General features: G+C 44.6%; 4 protein-coding genes across 4 annotated transcripts; 1 reads left to right on the plus strand and 3 right to left on the minus strand.

The window, feature by feature from the left end:
- Positions 1-20: 20 nt before the first annotated feature.
- On the minus strand, positions 21-1,855 carry BO80DRAFT_438197 (HET domain-containing protein; the record flags this gene model as incomplete). Its single annotated transcript, XM_025721029.1, has 2 exons — positions 21-1,265; positions 1,319-1,855. Coding segments are annotated over 2 exons (1,782 nt in total), but the record flags the coding sequence as incomplete, so codon positions are not given.
- A 4,478-nt stretch (positions 1,856-6,333) lies between these two features.
- BO80DRAFT_448843 (DUF3435 domain-containing protein) lies at positions 6,334-9,017 on the minus strand (the record flags this gene model as incomplete). Its single annotated transcript, XM_025721700.1, has 5 exons — positions 6,334-7,478; positions 7,560-7,951; positions 8,018-8,340; positions 8,395-8,644; positions 8,704-9,017. The coding sequence occupies 5 exons, from the start codon at positions 9,015-9,017 to the stop codon at positions 6,334-6,336; spliced, it is 2,424 nt and encodes an 807-aa protein (XP_025571171.1).
- Positions 9,018-12,528: 3,511 nt separating this feature from the next.
- BO80DRAFT_505110 (RTA1 domain-containing protein) lies at positions 12,529-13,666 on the minus strand (the record flags this gene model as incomplete). Its single annotated transcript, XM_025724460.1, has 4 exons — positions 12,529-12,535; positions 12,839-13,160; positions 13,209-13,451; positions 13,504-13,666. 4 exons carry the CDS (start codon positions 13,664-13,666, stop codon positions 12,529-12,531), a joined length of 735 nt encoding a protein of 244 aa, XP_025571172.1.
- Positions 13,667-14,318: 652 nt separating this feature from the next.
- Positions 14,319-17,240, plus strand: BO80DRAFT_365358 (glycosyltransferase; the record flags this gene model as incomplete). Its single annotated transcript, XM_025716194.1, has 11 exons — positions 14,319-14,511; positions 14,567-14,770; positions 14,831-14,979; positions 15,029-15,360; positions 15,387-15,592; positions 15,719-15,901; positions 15,949-16,057; positions 16,108-16,455; positions 16,504-16,668; positions 16,738-16,832; positions 16,921-17,240. 11 exons carry the CDS (start codon positions 14,319-14,321, stop codon positions 17,238-17,240), a joined length of 2,304 nt encoding a protein of 767 aa, XP_025571173.1.
- Between the last annotated feature and the right edge of the window lie 381 nt (positions 17,241-17,621).

The following is a 17,621-nucleotide window of genomic DNA, read 5'->3' on the forward strand; positions in this document are numbered from 1 at the left end:
CTCTCCCCCAGCAGTGTAACGAGCTGCGCCATGATCTGATCTCCATAAGATCCTGTATTCGCTGCGGCCGCCTTGACCACCGCTTCAGAGACCGGTAGCCTCTCCCCTAGATTCTGAAGGAGAATGCTTGAAATAATGTATCCATAGGGACCGGAATCTTGTACTGCAACTGCGAGCACCTCTTTCCAGGCATAGCAATGTTCAACTTGCTGCCACAGAGCTTGCTCAATTGCAATTTTCAAACTCCTGAGATCATTGTTTTCCTGAAATAGAGATTGGTTATCCATATCTTTTATCCTGCCCTTGGATAGTATGTTATCCAACGCTGTCTTTCCAGAAACTTTGAGCTTTGATATCTCCATAACAGCATCTACCAGAACATATGCTGTATGATTCAGTCTTCGCTCAGTCTCAAAAAACTTCTCATGACAGTTTGGTGTAATATCAATGAGTTTTGATGGGCTCTGTAGATTAACCTTGTCTTCAGCCAGGGATATCTTCCAGACTAGAAGAATATCACAAAGACCATATGAAGAATGGCTTCCACCAGCTATCATATTGTCGTTCTCATGCTGTGCCTGTACCTTTGGTCGTACCACAGGTGTTACTACTGTGTAGTAATCTGCACATAATCTGAGTATACTTGGCTGTGACAGGCCTTCAAGAAGGCAGACAATATCACCATCTTCAAGCAACTCTCCAGAAGCTTGTAGACTCCATTCAGCCTCCCATTCATCAGGATATCCCAGCTTCTGGCAAACCTGATTGAAAACAACTTTGAAAGTCTGTTGACTGTCCTTTAAAGAGACACTGATGGAATGGATATAACCCAAAATCCATCCTTTACCTTTGATAATAGCTGTTTCTGACCCATAATATATCCCTACAGAACATTTCGGGAAAACATGTTGTGAGACACGCCTGAAGACCTCATGCCAAGAAAGCTTATAATCTGGGACTAACGCAGCACTATTTGAGTCTGAACTTAAACCCAGTAATGCATAGACTTTGTCATGCTGTTTTGTTGCATTATGACTCCGGTACATGCTGACAAGCTCCCCAATGGAAAGTGTAGCAGTGGAATAATGCTCACCATGAGACCGAAAGAGCGCCCCTTTCATAAGAAAAGAGACCGGGCTGATTCTAGGGATGAGTGTGGAAGAAGGCTTCAAATTATCCAGACCCTCACAGAAAATATGTCCATTGATCTGAACAGAGCCACACATGATAGAAATATACTGCGCGACACCGACTTCTTGTAGTACCTAGTCGATGTTACTAGCACTCTTCCAAACTGAATGATAGAATGTTGTCTTACCCAGACGCGGCGAAACCAGTCTCGTTGTAGAAGTTTCTCACATCTCTCACGGTCGTTTTCATTTATTGGCTTTGGATTCTGTTTTCTGCCAAGAGAACCGAGAACCTCAAGTGCTTTATCTCCATATTCCTGAGCCTCTCCCAGCCAGACAATAACACGTCTGGCTTGTGCATAGATCATCCGCATGAGTGGGATCTGCTCGCTCTTTTCATTGTCATCATCCTGCTTGATGCTTATCGCATCAACCCATAGTACTCTTTCTAACTGACTGTCTCGGAGGTGTAACAATGCGGTGTGAAGGCTTTCTGTTATTAAAAACCCACGGCTATTGAGAATAATGGAATGAGATGTGACTGGATTTCCCCAAACATAGGAAAGCGCCTCATAGAGATGCCCCTCGTCGCCTGAGTGTGAGAGGTTGTAGTTGAAAAGTTCGCATCTGATTGGGGCGTCCTTATCCTCGTCTGGCAAAAGGCGGATCATTCGTGTATATGACTTCGGTGGAAGTGGTGAGTAAGTGGAAGAGGGAACAGACATATTTGAACTTTCTTCATGTGTAGAGGACATTTTCCACATGTGTGTAATAAATGCGTATTGGCCCTAGATGATCTCGTCTAGATTCATCAACGAATCTTGTGCAGTTTCACAATGTATTCCACGGGACGTTTCAAACAGGCCAGAAGATGAAGGCAAAAGCGGGGTGGCCTATGAATAGTCACAAGAAAATGTGGGACTGACCCCTTAAGTAAGTCCGAGCCGTGCATGTAACTCCGAAGAGATCAGCTCTTACCCCCACCTTCGACCGGCGACAAAAAACAGCTCTGCTGACATGGATGATCAAGTGGTAAAGACTATGTGTGGTGGAAAACTAAGCGTGTTCTTTCTTTCAAGGCACAATATCTTAATTATCTGGCGCGGCTGAAGGACAAATATTTGCCAGCTCGCCTTTAGCCAGCTACAGCCATATCTGCTATATGATTGGAAGATAAAGATTTCCGAAACGTCCGCCATTACGGCGATCAGCATCTCAGTCTTGGCTTTTTCACCTGCGTGACAAAAGAGAGAAAAGCATTTCTAGGATACTAGAGCTGGTATAATACTACACAGAGAAATACTGCGGCGAGCTCTCAGTCCCTGCACTTTTCTTCAAATCATGTCTACAGCCACGGGTAATAGGATCAGCCGAGGAGCGTGGCCGCGAAGAGAGGTTCGTCGGGCTTACATCGGCCCGAGACCGGGGGTAACAACAAAGCCCGTGTCACGGAGAGTTCTGGCATACAATTCGCAGATAGAGGTGTGTTCAGGTACATACTTCCTGTTGGAATGTATTAGAAGTAATTGACTCGTCGTGGACAACTTGCCCTTAACTGACGCAAGGAAGATAAGGGTACTAATATAGGACACCTATTCCTTAGGTTCCAGACCTACTGGTAGCTCAGAGTCACGTGAAGATACGTTTGGCATGCTCTATCACGTGGCTTGGAAGGATCTGGAACCGCCCCGGCCCGGGCAGGCACCGTGACTGTATCCATGGCACGCTGACGATGCCCCTCCTCACCTCCATGTTCCCATCATACATCGCATGGACTAGTGCCACACGAACAGCATGAGTAGTGCAGCGCATATTGCTTTGCTTGTTATCCTATTTAGCCTGTCAGAAACTGCCCTTGGTCCTCCAAATGGATCATGCGAAGGACCGCTTTTCCCCAGCTAACATTTCATCATTCCCAACAATAGGCTCTTCGGCGGGATATATTGCCTTGATGACGTGGCACTTAGCCCAATAAGTGAAACTGCCTCTCCGGCGCGTTACCTTGCTCCAGGCGAATGCACCCCTTCGTATGCTCCCACTCCTGGAATCTTTAGCCGCGATGGCACCCCGTCCGGAGACAGCCCGTCTCTTAGTCGTGGGCGTCGAAGCTCCAACCCCTTGCGTCATTCGCCGCTTCAGGACTACATTCGAGACACGGAGTGGGATCTTGCAGGAATAGATGGCGGCGAACAATATTTAATGGTCCGATATTTGATTGAATGGAGAGTAACTCTCAACAACCGCATGGTAGCGAAGGACACGGAACAAGATCTGGGTTTGGATCCCAACTCCTACTGGTCAGGAATAAAGCAGAAAGCGGAAGACCTACTACGTCGGAAGATAGCTCATAACCGACAGGTGAGACTAGACGACACTACAGTAGTGGTCTCTGTAAATGATCGCTCACAGCGCGATCTCGTCAAGCGCTTTGAGAAAACTGATGTTGACTGGACAGCTATCCAAAAGCAGCTCACGATGTGGGAAAATCTATTTCAGCAAGGCAAAAGGCTTAGGCTCTGTATCTTGATTAACTATCTAGATTCCGACCAGCCTTCGAATGGCGCTGACAAAAGAGGACAAACCTCAGTGACCAGAAGAATGCTCCATGCACGAGACGCTGAGATTGACGCGGAACAGGTTTCGGGGCAGCCCTCGGCCTGGCGGGACGTGTACATAGTAATGCGCTGTCCTGGCTCCCCGTGCCGCCTCGAGTCGCAATCTTGCTGGCAGGACCCTGTCGGGAAAAAGCATTATAGACTGCGCACACACCATTTAAGGAAGCTGGTTAGGTATGTGGAGCAGGAGGGGGGTGTGGTTGAATGCCATGATGATGTGCCCGACAACATCTGTGAGCAGTTATGTGCCGAGGAGCAGCACGGCTGGAACAACGACAGAAGGTCCCTGGGCATCCTGCAAGTGGATCCCCATTTCCAATCAATATCAATGTCCTCCCCACGCCACCGCCTCGGTCAACGGCTATATCCCCACCTGCTGCTGCGGAACCACCGGCACTCAGTTCCTCACCGCCTAGTAGTTCTATCAATGTCCCCGGTCCGTTGGAAGTAGCAGTAGAGAACTACGCTGCATGGCAACTCTCGCGAGTGAATACTGAAAGCTTCAAGGACAATATTATCAAGGCACGTGATATAGCCTTGAACAATTGCCTTGATCTGAAGCAGATTTACCAAGATCAAGACCCTGGCTTTTTCATTAACCAAGGCGTGAAACTCGGGGCTGCACGCCGGTTTGTCACTGAAATCAATGACTGGGTGCAGGAGATGCAATTGTGATGGCAAAGCTGTACTGTAACATGTAAAATATACTTTTTGTGATGACTCGTGTAGCCGGCTAAGTATCTAATATACTACAATAGCCATACCTGTAAGACGCCTAGTCAACAATGCTGTACGAATCTCTCGCCAAGTAGCCTACTGCACCTTGGAACGTCTCATGTGGATACTCAATAGTCAGCCCTGCATGCCGAAAATGACCCTCTGCACTTTGCTGCTTTGCTCCAACCTTATCAACGCACCACTCTAAGAACGCTGTGAACCCCTGCTCAGTATTATCCTTGTACGACTGCCAATTCCGCCGAATAAAAGCCTTAAGCTCAGCAAAGAACTCCTCTATGGGGTTTAGGTCCGGTGAATAGGGCGGCAAATATACCAACTTGACACTCTTTTCGGAGCACGTCTGCTCTACCTTATCAGAACGGTGAAAGGACGCATTATCCATCACAAGGACAGATTTGGGCTCGGGCCACTTCCCGCAATGCTGAAGTAGTTCTTCAATAAAATCCTCAAAGAATGATGCATCAGTTGAGCCTCGAAAAACTCTAGCAAGTATAATACCGTCCTGTGCGTAAGCAGGGAGTATTTGGTAGCGCTGATCCCGATGAAATCTTGACACCTGAACCGGTGTGGTACCACTCGGAGACCACCCGCTTCTTCGAAAGCCTATTCTTTTGTCACATCCAGACTCGTCCACATAAACCAAGTGGAACGACTGGAATTCCGAAATCAGATGCATATAATCATCACGTAAATCGGCATTTCGTTCTCTCGCTTGCTGCCGACATTCCTTTCTAGACCAGCCGGACTGACGGAGAGCATCACTAATAGTAGACCTCGGCACACGTATGTCAAATTCGTCCAACAGAAAGAGTTCCATTTCGTGCAGGTACAGACCTGGCTTTTCTATCAGATGATCGCAAAGGGCTTCTAGCATTAGTGGAGTTAACTTCCGCGGGCGTCCGCCTTTTATCGGAGGGGATTTGAGAGTGCCAAACAATCGAAGATTGGAGCGGAGTCGGAATATTGCGCGTTTACTGCAATTAGCAGTTTTAGCCATTTGTGATGTGGTTAACGCACCGCTGACCAGCATATCGTGGATGAGGTCAAGCGTCGATTGAGCTAAATTGGGAGCCATTGCGTTGCTTGAATTGCAAGCAGTAACCAAGTGTCAGTACGGTGTTGGTAAGATGTGTCGGGCACGTGGATTATGGGTTAAAGGCACGTGGAGCTTAGTCATTAATACAGTATTTGGTCACGGTATAGATAGTAATTTACCATACAATGGCGGGTTAAAGATTTTCCTGCTGACATCCCAAACATGGTTTAGTGCGGTTTCAGGTCAGGGTTGCTGAACCAATCAAAAAGAGTAAGTAGTGACACCGGTATCCGGACGCACTGTATTAGCCCTCTGCAAGTTTTTAGAACTGAACAAGTACCACTTTCCGAAGACCCTCGCAGCTGCCGGATAAGTGAAGTTCTTGCCTCTGTCATTGACGTGTAACACTTGGACGGTGTAGTTGAAAAGCCAAAGCGCCGGCATAGACAAAAGGTTTGGCAAAACGAGAGCTATAGTTGATAATGCTTGAGAATAGATGTCTCTTTACAAAAATTAGAACGAAGTGGGAAAATTGGAATTCGAAAGGCTTTAACGCTTTTCGGCAAAGACACAGGCCATTATTCTATGTCAATTTGCAGGCGAACGGCAAACACTGGTTTCGCTTCTATCAGTATATATTCGAAGGGAAATAAATGAATAAAGGCAATATTGTCAGGTAACATAGCAGAATACACGAAGATGCATGTTAAGTCAATAGCACCACCGAGAAGTATATGATAACAATTAAAACTGATCAATAGCAATCAAGTGCGTATGAAACCGGATCTTAAAGTGAAGGTTCGAAAGGTGATCATTAGATTGGGCCAAGAGCAGCCAATGGCCGACGTGAGACAATTCCGTGCACTGTCTGCGCATGATTCATTACATGTTTCTTATGCTCCAGCTCTTTGTTACAGATATTGCACGTGAGACGCATGTCCTTGGGGAAGCGCTTGACGTGCTTGTCAACAAAGTGCCTGCTGAGAGATCCCGGAGTAGTATGTTTTCTGAATCGTTCGATTGTGGGGAGCTTGGAATTTGAAACACATAGAAAGCAGATAGTTGGTCTTTCATCCGGAGATTTGACGCAGACTGACGAAATCGCTGATTGAAGCTCTGTTTCGTGCTCAACCACCGCACACGGTTCTTGTCGCTTTGGAGGGGGCGTAGATGGCGGTGTATTGTCAGCACGCCGTTTCTGGGAAACGTTTGGTCGTCTGGTAGGCGACCCCTCTTCCACGTCACAGAAAGCGATAACCGCATTGATCGCGGAGATTCGACGCTGATATTCCTTCTCGACAGTAGAGCCGGGCATGGTGAGAATCGTATCGATCAAGAGCATATGCTGGGGAGTCATATACCCGGTTCGTTCCAGCGCGCACATTACCTCTTCGTCCACCAATTTTCCGGAGAGTTGCCGCTCGCTGTCGATTACTGGCTGCTCGTTCTTGTATCGTTCCAGATTCTCGCGCACCAGGCGATTGCGCTGCCGCTGCCACTCATTTCGAAACTCACGCTGTGCCCGCTGGTATCGCTGGTTTGCCTTCTTGCTCTGTTTCTCACAAGTCTTGACATGTTTCTGTGCCTGGCGACCCGCGCGCGGCAGCTCGTCTGCTGCCCGTCGGAAATTGGAACCGAATCTTTGCAGAAGTTCTCCTTTCGCTGTTTCATAGGCTCGCTTCTTCTCGTCCCGAATCTGTTTACGTCTGCGAACGTGCTCCTGCAAAACACGCACACGAGGTACTTCGTTGACACAGCTGGTGTCGTCGAGCTTGTACGGTCGTCGGGGGTCAATCGACCGGCTCATAGAAGCGGCAAAGCGCATCAACTGCTTTTGGGCCGGTAAACCCCGGACAATGGCCTGGGCGTCGACATGTATGCCCACACTGTAGTGTTTCACAAACGTGTTGATGCTAGCATGCTGTAACATCACATTTTGGACCTCGTTTGTCACGTCCGCTGCTCAAGGGAAGAAGGGTTAGGACTCAAGCGATCCGAGTGAGAAAAAAAAAAAAAAACCCCTAGGCAAGGGAGACTCACGGCTATCATTGAATGCCTTCGCGGCCCCATACCGGAGCCCATAGGGCTTGGTAACTTGTTCAAACCCTGTGATCTCGCCACCGCGCTTCATCCGATATCGCAGTGCTCCGTCCGTCAGTTGTTCCTCCACGACAATCCGGATCCCATCAGCTTCACGCACCGCCTGGCAAAACACAAATCGATCCAGTATTTCCTCTTTGAGTTTCAATTCCTGCTGCCCTAGCCCATCCAGAACGCCGAGATTATATAAATTTTCGGGGCAGTCCACCACCATTCCGTCGGTGGAAAATCTTTTGAACGCTTGAAGGCGGAACAGCATCCCCAAAAGGAATACGTGGGGACTGAGGACCAAGCTCGGGTCGAAGATGATCTCTGGAATGGGGAACGTGTTCCTATTCCACATATTAGTTATTGTTCACCATTCATACAGCGGTCGATCCGCAAGCCTCGGGACTCACTGTTCCTTTTCCCCTAGAAAGGTTTTGGTAAATTCCGGAGTTAGGTAAATAAAGAGTCGAGGCCGTCCTCCTTCGGGATTACGGACCAAAGTCAAGATGAGATCTCGATAGCGCAGATTTAGGAGCGCCCCAGGGCGACTACCGGTGATCGCAGCTAGTTGACAGAAGAGGAGCAGCTGGATCCGGAGCCACCCGCACAGGAATGTCATCTCGGTCGTTGATAGCAACACGCGAGCAAACTCCGCCACGTCTTCGATATACATTGTAGCTTTCGGTCGGCGGCCAAGCTTAAGTTTCTTCTCTTTAGCGACAATTGCTAGCACCTGAATATTATCAGTCAGAGTTCTGGCGCAGTTCTATCGGGCAACACTACCCACATCCAATACTTTGACAATAGTGTCCTTGCTGAGTCCATGTCCAACCTCTGCCTTGTATACCAGATGCCACCACTTCCAAAATGTCTCTAGAGAACTCTTGTACTTCATACCCGCAGTCCGGCGGCCGTTTTTCCCCCGTCGCCGATCACATCGCCAGGAGAAGAGGGCCTTGAGGAAACGAACTGTCTCCTCCGAATCGGACAGCCAGTGAAAACGTTCGATAGGGTCATACTTTCCACCGCGGCAGAATCTAGAGACAAGGTTGTACCATTAGCGTAGCATCGAAGTTAAGAAACGACCGTTCCTCACTGATTCCAGTATTCCCGAGTCTCGTCCAACTTCTCCTGGGTTCTTGGGCTATAGCGTTTCTGTCGGAGCCGCGAGACGTCGAGGCATTCAGCCTCCTGGAGATAGTGTTCAGCGGGGAGTTCCTGCCACTCCTCATCATCCAAGATCGAGTCATCATCAGAGGGATCATCGTCAGATAGGGCATCGCCGCTGTCGGGCTCAGACTCGCTGGCCGATGATGTGCCGGAGGCGTCATCCTCGCCTGAGAAGATAGGTGGTAGGTCGCTTGTCCGGTCACTCTCATCTTCAGATGCGACCGCTTGGGAGAGCCGCATGCCAGGCACGGAGAGTTGAGGGGTGGACGTGTTATAGAATAAGGAAATAGTTCAAGCCGGAGTTGTTTCTCAGCCGTGTTGTCGAAACGGTTAGGGACTGATGGACCGATGGGTGGCAGTCGCTGGAGGAAGGTGCGAGGTGCGAGGGAAGGCCATGATCGCTGGAGGCTTTATAGAATCGGACGGAACCTGGTGGTCGCAGGGGAGCCAAAAACGGCTCCCTCAGGAGCGAAAAAAAGGTGCGGTAGAGCAACGGAAGAGCCCTGCGCCAGCATCATGCGTTCGATGAATGAGGGATCGACGGAGTGGCTAGCGCCAGGGCTAGGTGCCTAGGGGAACGGGGGATGGTGGACGTGGTGGTAGTGGTCGTGGCCGTGGGATTACCTCCACGTGACGCCAAGCTCGGTGATCGTTAGAACGACTCGTAAAACGGCGTCGAAGGTAGCCTTTTACGGCCGCCCTCTAACTGTGTCAACGTTAAATAGAGTATATTTTTAAAATTACCAGCAGGATACTACTTATAGTTATTTTTATTAGAATCTACCTATTTAATGCGGTACTGTAGAGTTTTTATCTATAAATAATTTTTTAAAATCTATTCTACTTTTTACTTAATATAGTTATTAATCTTAATTAAAAAAATCTAATCTAAGATCTATCTAGGCAACAACTCCAAAGTACTATAAAGATAGAGTTTATTAAAATAAAAAATAAAATAAATCTTTATATTATCAGGTAATTAAATTTAGAATATATAACTAATTTTTTTAGTAATAGTTACTAAACTATACTAGTTTTCTAATAATTTCTGGGATAGTTATCTCTAGTACTAATTTCTAGTATCTATATAAATCTTATTATTAATATTAAAATTCACGGGTTGGCGCCATCAGTTAGCTGTATAAATCTAAATTTATTAAATAATTTATATATCTTTTTTTACTAATTCTTATATTTATTCTATATAACAGGCTAGGGCTCAGGCTTACTACTAATTAATAATATCTATAATAAAGATTTAAAATAATATTTAATTAAAAAAGATATAGAACTTATATTTTTATTTAATTATAAAAAATAATAGTCCCGTAGACTCCTGGGATAGAACTATAAAAATAAAATTAATTAATAATAAAAATTCTAACTAGTTATCTTAATAATAATTTATAAAAGAAATAAGTTTTTATACTATATACTAGTTCATAATTTTAGTTTATTTATTAATTTAAAAATAATATATTATTAAAAACTTAAGTTTTATCTGTAGTATACGATATAATTTATTCTAAAATTTTAATATAAACCTTTTTATTTATATAATTTTTATACTTGTTATCTAGACTATTCTAAATTATCTAAATAATTTCCTATATAAATTATAGCTATAGAAAACGATGAATTTACTATAGATTATAATAATAATAATATTTCTCTGACTAAGGGTAGTCAGATCTAAATAAGGAGGTGATATAATAGTAGTCTTATTTAAGATTTTATTTAAGATCTTATTTAGAGTTATATAATTATATTTATTTTATTTACTTTACTATTATTTTTTTTAAGTAAGTACTTATAATATTTCTTATTTTTCTTTTTTCCCCTTTACGCTTAAAGTTCTAGAGTAGTTAGCACCAATACGACCTCATTTTGTTATGTTGAACGGCCGTCTCAGACTAATCCTTAGAGGATTAGTAGTCTAATACTAATAAATATTATTTTATAGTAAGTAAAGAGATCCTAAACTACTACTGATAATCTCATAATTATTATAACTATTCTAGTATGTCACCTGAAAGCCCTGGGTCATACTGACTAGACTACTACAGGACCAGGACATCAGTTAGGCCGGTGCTAATAAGATAAAACCTCCATCTGAACCGTTCTATCACAATTTATTTTACTTATTTATTAATTTAATCAAAATAATACTATAGCTAACAATCTAAAAGATTTTATTAGTAGTAGTTTTAACCATATATATATAAAAAGTAAAAAATATAAAATAATATTTTAAATAAATTATTATTTTAATAGTTCTAGAGTCGAGCATCTAATTGTGTAAGTAATTTAGATATTAGTTTTTTTAAATTATAGTAATAATATTAAAATAAACTAATATAATATAAATATTAAAAAAATTAAAATTAATATTAATTATATTAATTAATAGTATTTTAGATAGTAGTACAGGCGGAATAAATATAATAATTATATTAATTTAAATATTTATAATTATTTTTTTATTTAAGTTTAACAAGTACTTACTTGGAAAATAATTTTTATAATATTTATAAAAAATATATTATATAATATTCTTATTAGTAGTATTAAGTTACTTTTTTTTATATTATATAGAGATATTTATTTAACTTCTATTATAACCACAGGTATTACTATATCTATAGTTATATTTATATCTATAGCTATAACCGCCGCGATCGCTGCCTCAGATATTATTATTAATATTATTAATATTATTTTAAGGCTTGTTATTAACCGCGTATATAATTAGTTAAAAAAATTAATTTTTATATATATACTTAAATTACGTAAATTAAGTATATATAAATAATAGAATTATATTTTCTATTAATATTATATATTAATTTATAATAAATAACTACAAGGCAGGTACATCTTAAATAATTATAAAAAATTATAAAAGTTTAATATAATTATTAATAATTTTAATACCGCGAAGCTTATTAAAAGCGTCTATATAATATATAAAAAAAATCTTTTAACTATTTATATTATTATAGTAAATAAATATCTATTTATTATATAGATAGATAACTATAGTAAAATTAGAGGTTTTATATATTTTTTAAAGAAGAATATATACTTTTAATATAAAGTTATAGTTCTGGAAACACGCTGCGGGACTAGTTTTATATATAATATTAAAAATTATAAATATAAAATAATTTAATTACTTTTACTTCCTACAGTTGGAGTTATATGTAGTAAGTAAAATATAATTATATTATTTAACTTATTTAATACTATGTTCTAGTTCTTATTAAATAGATAAAATATTATTATTACTAGTATAGATAACTAATATATATATATTTTTATCTTTATCTTCAGGATAAAGAACTAGTTTTTCTAGAAAAATATATTTATTCTAGAATAACTCCTACGCGTTTAGATTATATAAATATAAGTAGTTTTATAAGTTTCTTTACTATAATAACCAGTTAGCCTAGCCTTTAAGCTTAGGAATAGCTTTAGAGACATTAATATTAAATAAGTTTTTAAATAGTATTATTATAAATGTTTAACCATGCTACTCGTGTAGTAGGAGGTCTAGTTAATTAGTAAATATTAAATCTAGATACTAAATTAAATAGATTACTGCGGAGGCTTTTCTACCCATAAAACCACATATAATAGTGATTTAAGATGTAAAAAGCCTTAAGGAAGACGCTATTTAATAAATAATATATAAAAATAATAAAAAAGTAATAAGGAAAATAAATATTTAATAATTTATTACTATGAGGGCTCATAACCTGTGACAGTAATATTAATGATATTATATATGTATTGCCTAGCTAACTACGCGAGGAGGAGGTGACTAGGTGGCTAGGTCTGAGATCACGTGATCTCCTTTCACACAGACATCTATTTAAGCTCTAGGATACAACCAATATAAGAACCATCATCGATCCAATCCTATTTCTCCTGCTCCACTCACAACCCCAACTCCATCGACTCCTCCCGTCCATGCCCCCCCACTCCACAGCACCACCGACGGATGAAACAAATTCATGACCACCATCACCAAAAACATCATGGCCGTATCAAATACATACAAAAACACCTCACGCGAAATCAAATACCCACTATTCCCCTGCGCAAACTCAATCAGACGATAGACGGACCGCACCAGGATCAGCCCGCTGACGAGATAACATGCACCCAGTAGACCCCTCCAATCTCTCGGCCAGGGTTTCTGGTGTCGATGCATGGTCTTTTTCGATTCCACGGTGGGAGAGTGATTGATCCGGACGTGGAATGTGAGGGAGGCGATGAGGAATGCTCCGAAGAAGAGAAGTTGCACGCAGAGGCCGCTCACGATTACCCATTGGCCAATTTTCAGACTGTTGCTGGATCCGTGGGACATGATGCCGCCGCCTGGTGGTTGTTAGGTTTGAGTGGTGATTTGACGGTGAGGTGGCTTACCGGCGCCTTGGAGCAGGAAAGAGAGAATATCGCCGGAGACAAAGATCTTGGTCATCCATTGCACTGGGATGACGCTGAGATGCTGCGCGTGGAGAAAGGTGATGATTCGGCCGAGGACCATGTAGATGGAGGCGGCGTATAGGGTGGGTGCCAGCAGGATGAGGAGGGTTTGGACGGCATAGAGGGTAGTTGAAGTGGTGTGAAAATGGGCGTCGGCGCGGGCTGCATAGCCGATGATCTGGACTGGATTGAGTCAGATGCGTTTCATGGAAGGTGCACATGCAGCGAGACTTACAGAACCCTCCGACGATGAACGGGTTGAAGTATTTGGCGTGGGTGCGGATGCGTTGGATGAAGTGGACGGCAGTAGTTGCGGAGAAGAGAATGGCAAAGGTCACTGCACCTCCGAGACTCGGGACATAGTCGTATAAGACATAGGTGGTGCTGGAAGTCGTCATGGCGGCGGAGGTTGGCAACGAAGGTAGCTAATGAGTAGGCAGTCTATTGCGGTCTCGAGATTCAGTTAATCGCAAATCTCATGTTTAACCTGCTGCCCTGGATTTATATATGATTGATGACTTGGAAGTAAAATTCTTTCGGTGCATCGTGTTCATGTCTATTCTAGGCACCGGCACATCAACATGACATCTAGATGTCGCGAGCCACGTTTAGGCAGTAACTTTCTCTGGTTCATCCATTGAGATGTTCTATCTTGTTGCCGCCGCTAAGCTTTGACACTTATCCCAGCCAAGCGATGTCTGGGTCTGGATGGACCCGATTAGGGTTGGACACATCCGAACCCGAACACGAACCCGATAGTCTGACCCACTGATCAGCCATCAGCCGTCAATCCGATTCAGGATCGAGATACGCAGTACGAGACGCAAGCCTCTCGTCTTAGGCTCCAGGCTGTGGGTCAAGGTTCGCGCCACAATCACTGCCGATCTTGAATAAGGAGGCCTGATGAAACCAGCTCTTCGCCCTGCAGGGGCCAGAGCATTACAATCAACGAGGCTAAAATAGCCGTTCTTCTCCACCTTTGTGAAGAGATGAATTTGGTTCTCTCTTGTGTCTGCAACTACCTTCCCTCATTACACCCTAACTGCAGGAATGGCCGACAAACCAGAGAAATTCCCCCAGGACAATCAACATGCAGCCGATATCTCCGAACCCCCTCCCGCATACTCGCCCCCGGCCTACTCGACTGTCTCTTCCGAGGTCTCCTTGTGGACGGTAGAGCCGGATTTCGCGCCGTATTTCACCAATGAATCTCACAAAGGGGACAATGTTGCCAGCGCTGACGGTATGCTCTCCTTGACTATGCGTCATTCGGGTGGAAATTGGCTAAATCTGGTCAGACAATGTAACTTTCGACACTCATATCGGCCTCGGGCCACGCACGTCTGCATTTATTCAGGCCTTTATGCGACTGAGATTGCAACCCCGGCTGGTCCACGTTGGAACCGACTCGACGTCGCTGCAAGGGAACGATACATCGATTCCGGAGATACCAGTTGGCTTCACGGCTGCGCCGATGGACATTGTGATTATGGTGGTCGGGGGTACGGACGATAAGATCCCGCTTCGCAGCTCGAGTATGGGAGACCACTGACCGTCTGTAGAGAATGTCGACCCCTTTATTCTCATCGCAAAACGGCTCCATTTGGAATCACATAGAGTCCGGATCGCTGCGCACGCGTCATGCGAACGATCGGTCAGGAGTCACGGACTTGATTTCTTCGCCATTAGTCACGATTTGATCCATCCTATGGTAGGCTCGCATGTATGCACCAGAACTTGGGTTACTGACGAACAACTAGAGCATCCATAGCGCAGACTCAGCATATAGTAGGGGTGAAGATCTGCAACAACTCCGACAATCGCTCTTCGAAAGCTACCACAGCTGCTGGAGGGCATGTATTGCCACATACCGGCGTGACCCGCGACCGTTCCTGGCCGATGCGATCATTGCAAGTCCGTTGGCACACGCGCATATACATTGCGCACAGCGTCTATCGATCCCGTTGCATATCATGTCGACGATGTTGTGGAGTTCCACTCGGGAATTCCCGCATCCGCTGGCTCAGGTTGACGGGTGTGAAGAGGTGGATGAGAGGATGTCGAACCTCCTCTCTTATGCGCTTGTTGAGGAGTCGATATGAAACGTGTAAGTGGGAGACGAGAGACGTGGGCGACAGTCCTGATAATCGTGTTTTCTTGCAGTATCATAGAACCGATCAACCGGTTTCGGCAACAGGTTTTGGGCTTCCAGGGCATTTCTTCGGCTATTGGGGGAAGATTGCTGGTCGATCAGGAGATTCCTCATACGTATCTTTGCTCTGAAGTGCTGATTCCACGGCCAAAGGATTGGAGTAGCATGATAGGTAATACCAGTTGGTCTGATGCTAGGTAACCAATACTGACATTGGCAGAAATATCCGGCTATCTTTTCGAGGATGAACCAGCGCCCTACAAGCCAGCAAAGGACCTCGAGAACTTTGTCCAGTCAGGCCCATCCCCAATCTACTTGAACCTGCGAGGGGAGGGAATGGAAAGTCCCGACATCCTCGCGAAATCAATCCAAGACACCGTCTTACAACAAGGCTTCCGTGTCATTCTGTCCGGAGGCTGTCGAGACCTTGGACCGCTGTTCGACAACCCTCATGTCTTCTCCGCCGAGAAAATTCCCCATGGTGCGTAAGGCGAACCCTTGATGGATCCCATCTAATATAAACCACAGAGTGGCTATTACCCAGAGTCTCTGTCATCGTCCACCATGGAAACTCAGATGACACCGCCTCAGCCTTGCGACATGGGACGCCTAGTGTGGTGATCCCGCACTCAGGAGAGTAAGTCTCACCTACCGATGCTAGAAGCTCAGACCATTAAGATCTTAAAGACAGCTATCCCGCGGCATCGCCATCTCCAAAATCGGAGCCGCCGCCGCACCACTTCTCGCCAAGATGCTCTCCTCAGAGTCCCTCTCCCAGGCCATAGCATTCTGCCTACGGCCAGACATTCAACAATCCACCCAAGCCGTCCGGAATCGCGTGATAGAAGAAAATGGCCTCGATACGACCATCCAGTCATTCTACCGCTGGCTGCCGTCGCCGATTCAAAAATGCAGCATCACCCAGCAAGATCTCGCCATGTATCATATCTGGAATAAGCCATCGATCATCATATCCCCTGAAGCCGCTGCAGTGTTGTTAGAAGAGCGACGGATCAAGAAATCCGATATCGTACTGTACGGCATCCACCAGGTACTCACAACCGGCCACTAAACCGAGCTTAGAATCCAGCGGAGATCCTACATCATCGAATGCGATAAGCTAGCAGCCCTCCACGGTACGGCCAGGGATTACTGGGATGGGGTCACCCACGCAGCAAAGAGGATCGCTACCTCCTCGGATTTAATCAGTACGTTACCGGGGCTGCAGCGAAAGGTAATCCCCATTGCGTAGCATGTCACAGTCACGCAGCTTACTGACCTAACCCAGACAAACTCAAGCTCTTCATCGGATGAGAGTGGGAACAACTCCAAAGACAAACGCAATCTAGCCAAGGATGTGGGCATCAGCACGGCGAGGTTCTTTGGCCATATTGCTCTGCTCCCGTTTACGAGTAAGTCTGTGCCGCCCTGTTTCTTTCCTTTCTTCTCTTTCTCCAATTGAGAAAGTTGCTAATGTATTATCTACAGCCACCGCGTTAGTCGTCAACTCCGTGACCTACGGAGTCAAAGCCGCCGCGGGCGACAGCCCACACAATCTTGGTCCATCCCATCCCCCTGGAAATAGGGCTATCGGTCCCTCAACAAGAAGGTTCACTCCCCCCGACCAGACGACAGGAAAGAGGGTTCCCTCATCGTCGCGCACCTCCCACGCTAGCCAGATTCAAGTGCGGGATGAGGAACATGTGCAGGCTATTTGTCGTCGACATCTGGAGCGGGGGTATCAAAGCCCGAAGCGCAGACATGCGGAGTTTCGGGAGATGGTGCGGGATCGATACCAGGGTTTGGCGGGGGATTGTTGAGAGGAATAGGATGACTTTGGTATGGGTGTCGAGGTACTGGTAATAGATTGGGGATCAGACATAATTTGAATTAGAGCAGGAGGTGAAATCTACTAGAGACGATTGTGATAATGTTATGAATGCAGCAGTTATGGTAAACCTTCCAAAAGTATCTCCGGCTACAGGAGTGCGTGGATGGATTGAGATAGACTTTAATCACGGAATCTTCCCAAAACATATTCATTCCGTGTGAATGAACACAGTCGGTGGCGGTAGGTAGCCGCATGGTAGGTATAATTACCAGTGAGGGATTCCTATAACTTGGAAAGTCCCCTTCTGCTAGGTGAGTAATATTGCTTACTGGATAACGCAGATATAGTCTCTAGTTAGGTACCAGTGTAT

Source organism: Aspergillus ibericus (assembly GCF_003184845.1).
Source record: "Aspergillus ibericus CBS 121593 unplaced genomic scaffold BO80scaffold_51, whole genome shotgun sequence".
In the NCBI taxonomy this organism is placed as follows: Eukaryota; Fungi; Ascomycota; class Eurotiomycetes; order Eurotiales; family Aspergillaceae; genus Aspergillus; species Aspergillus ibericus.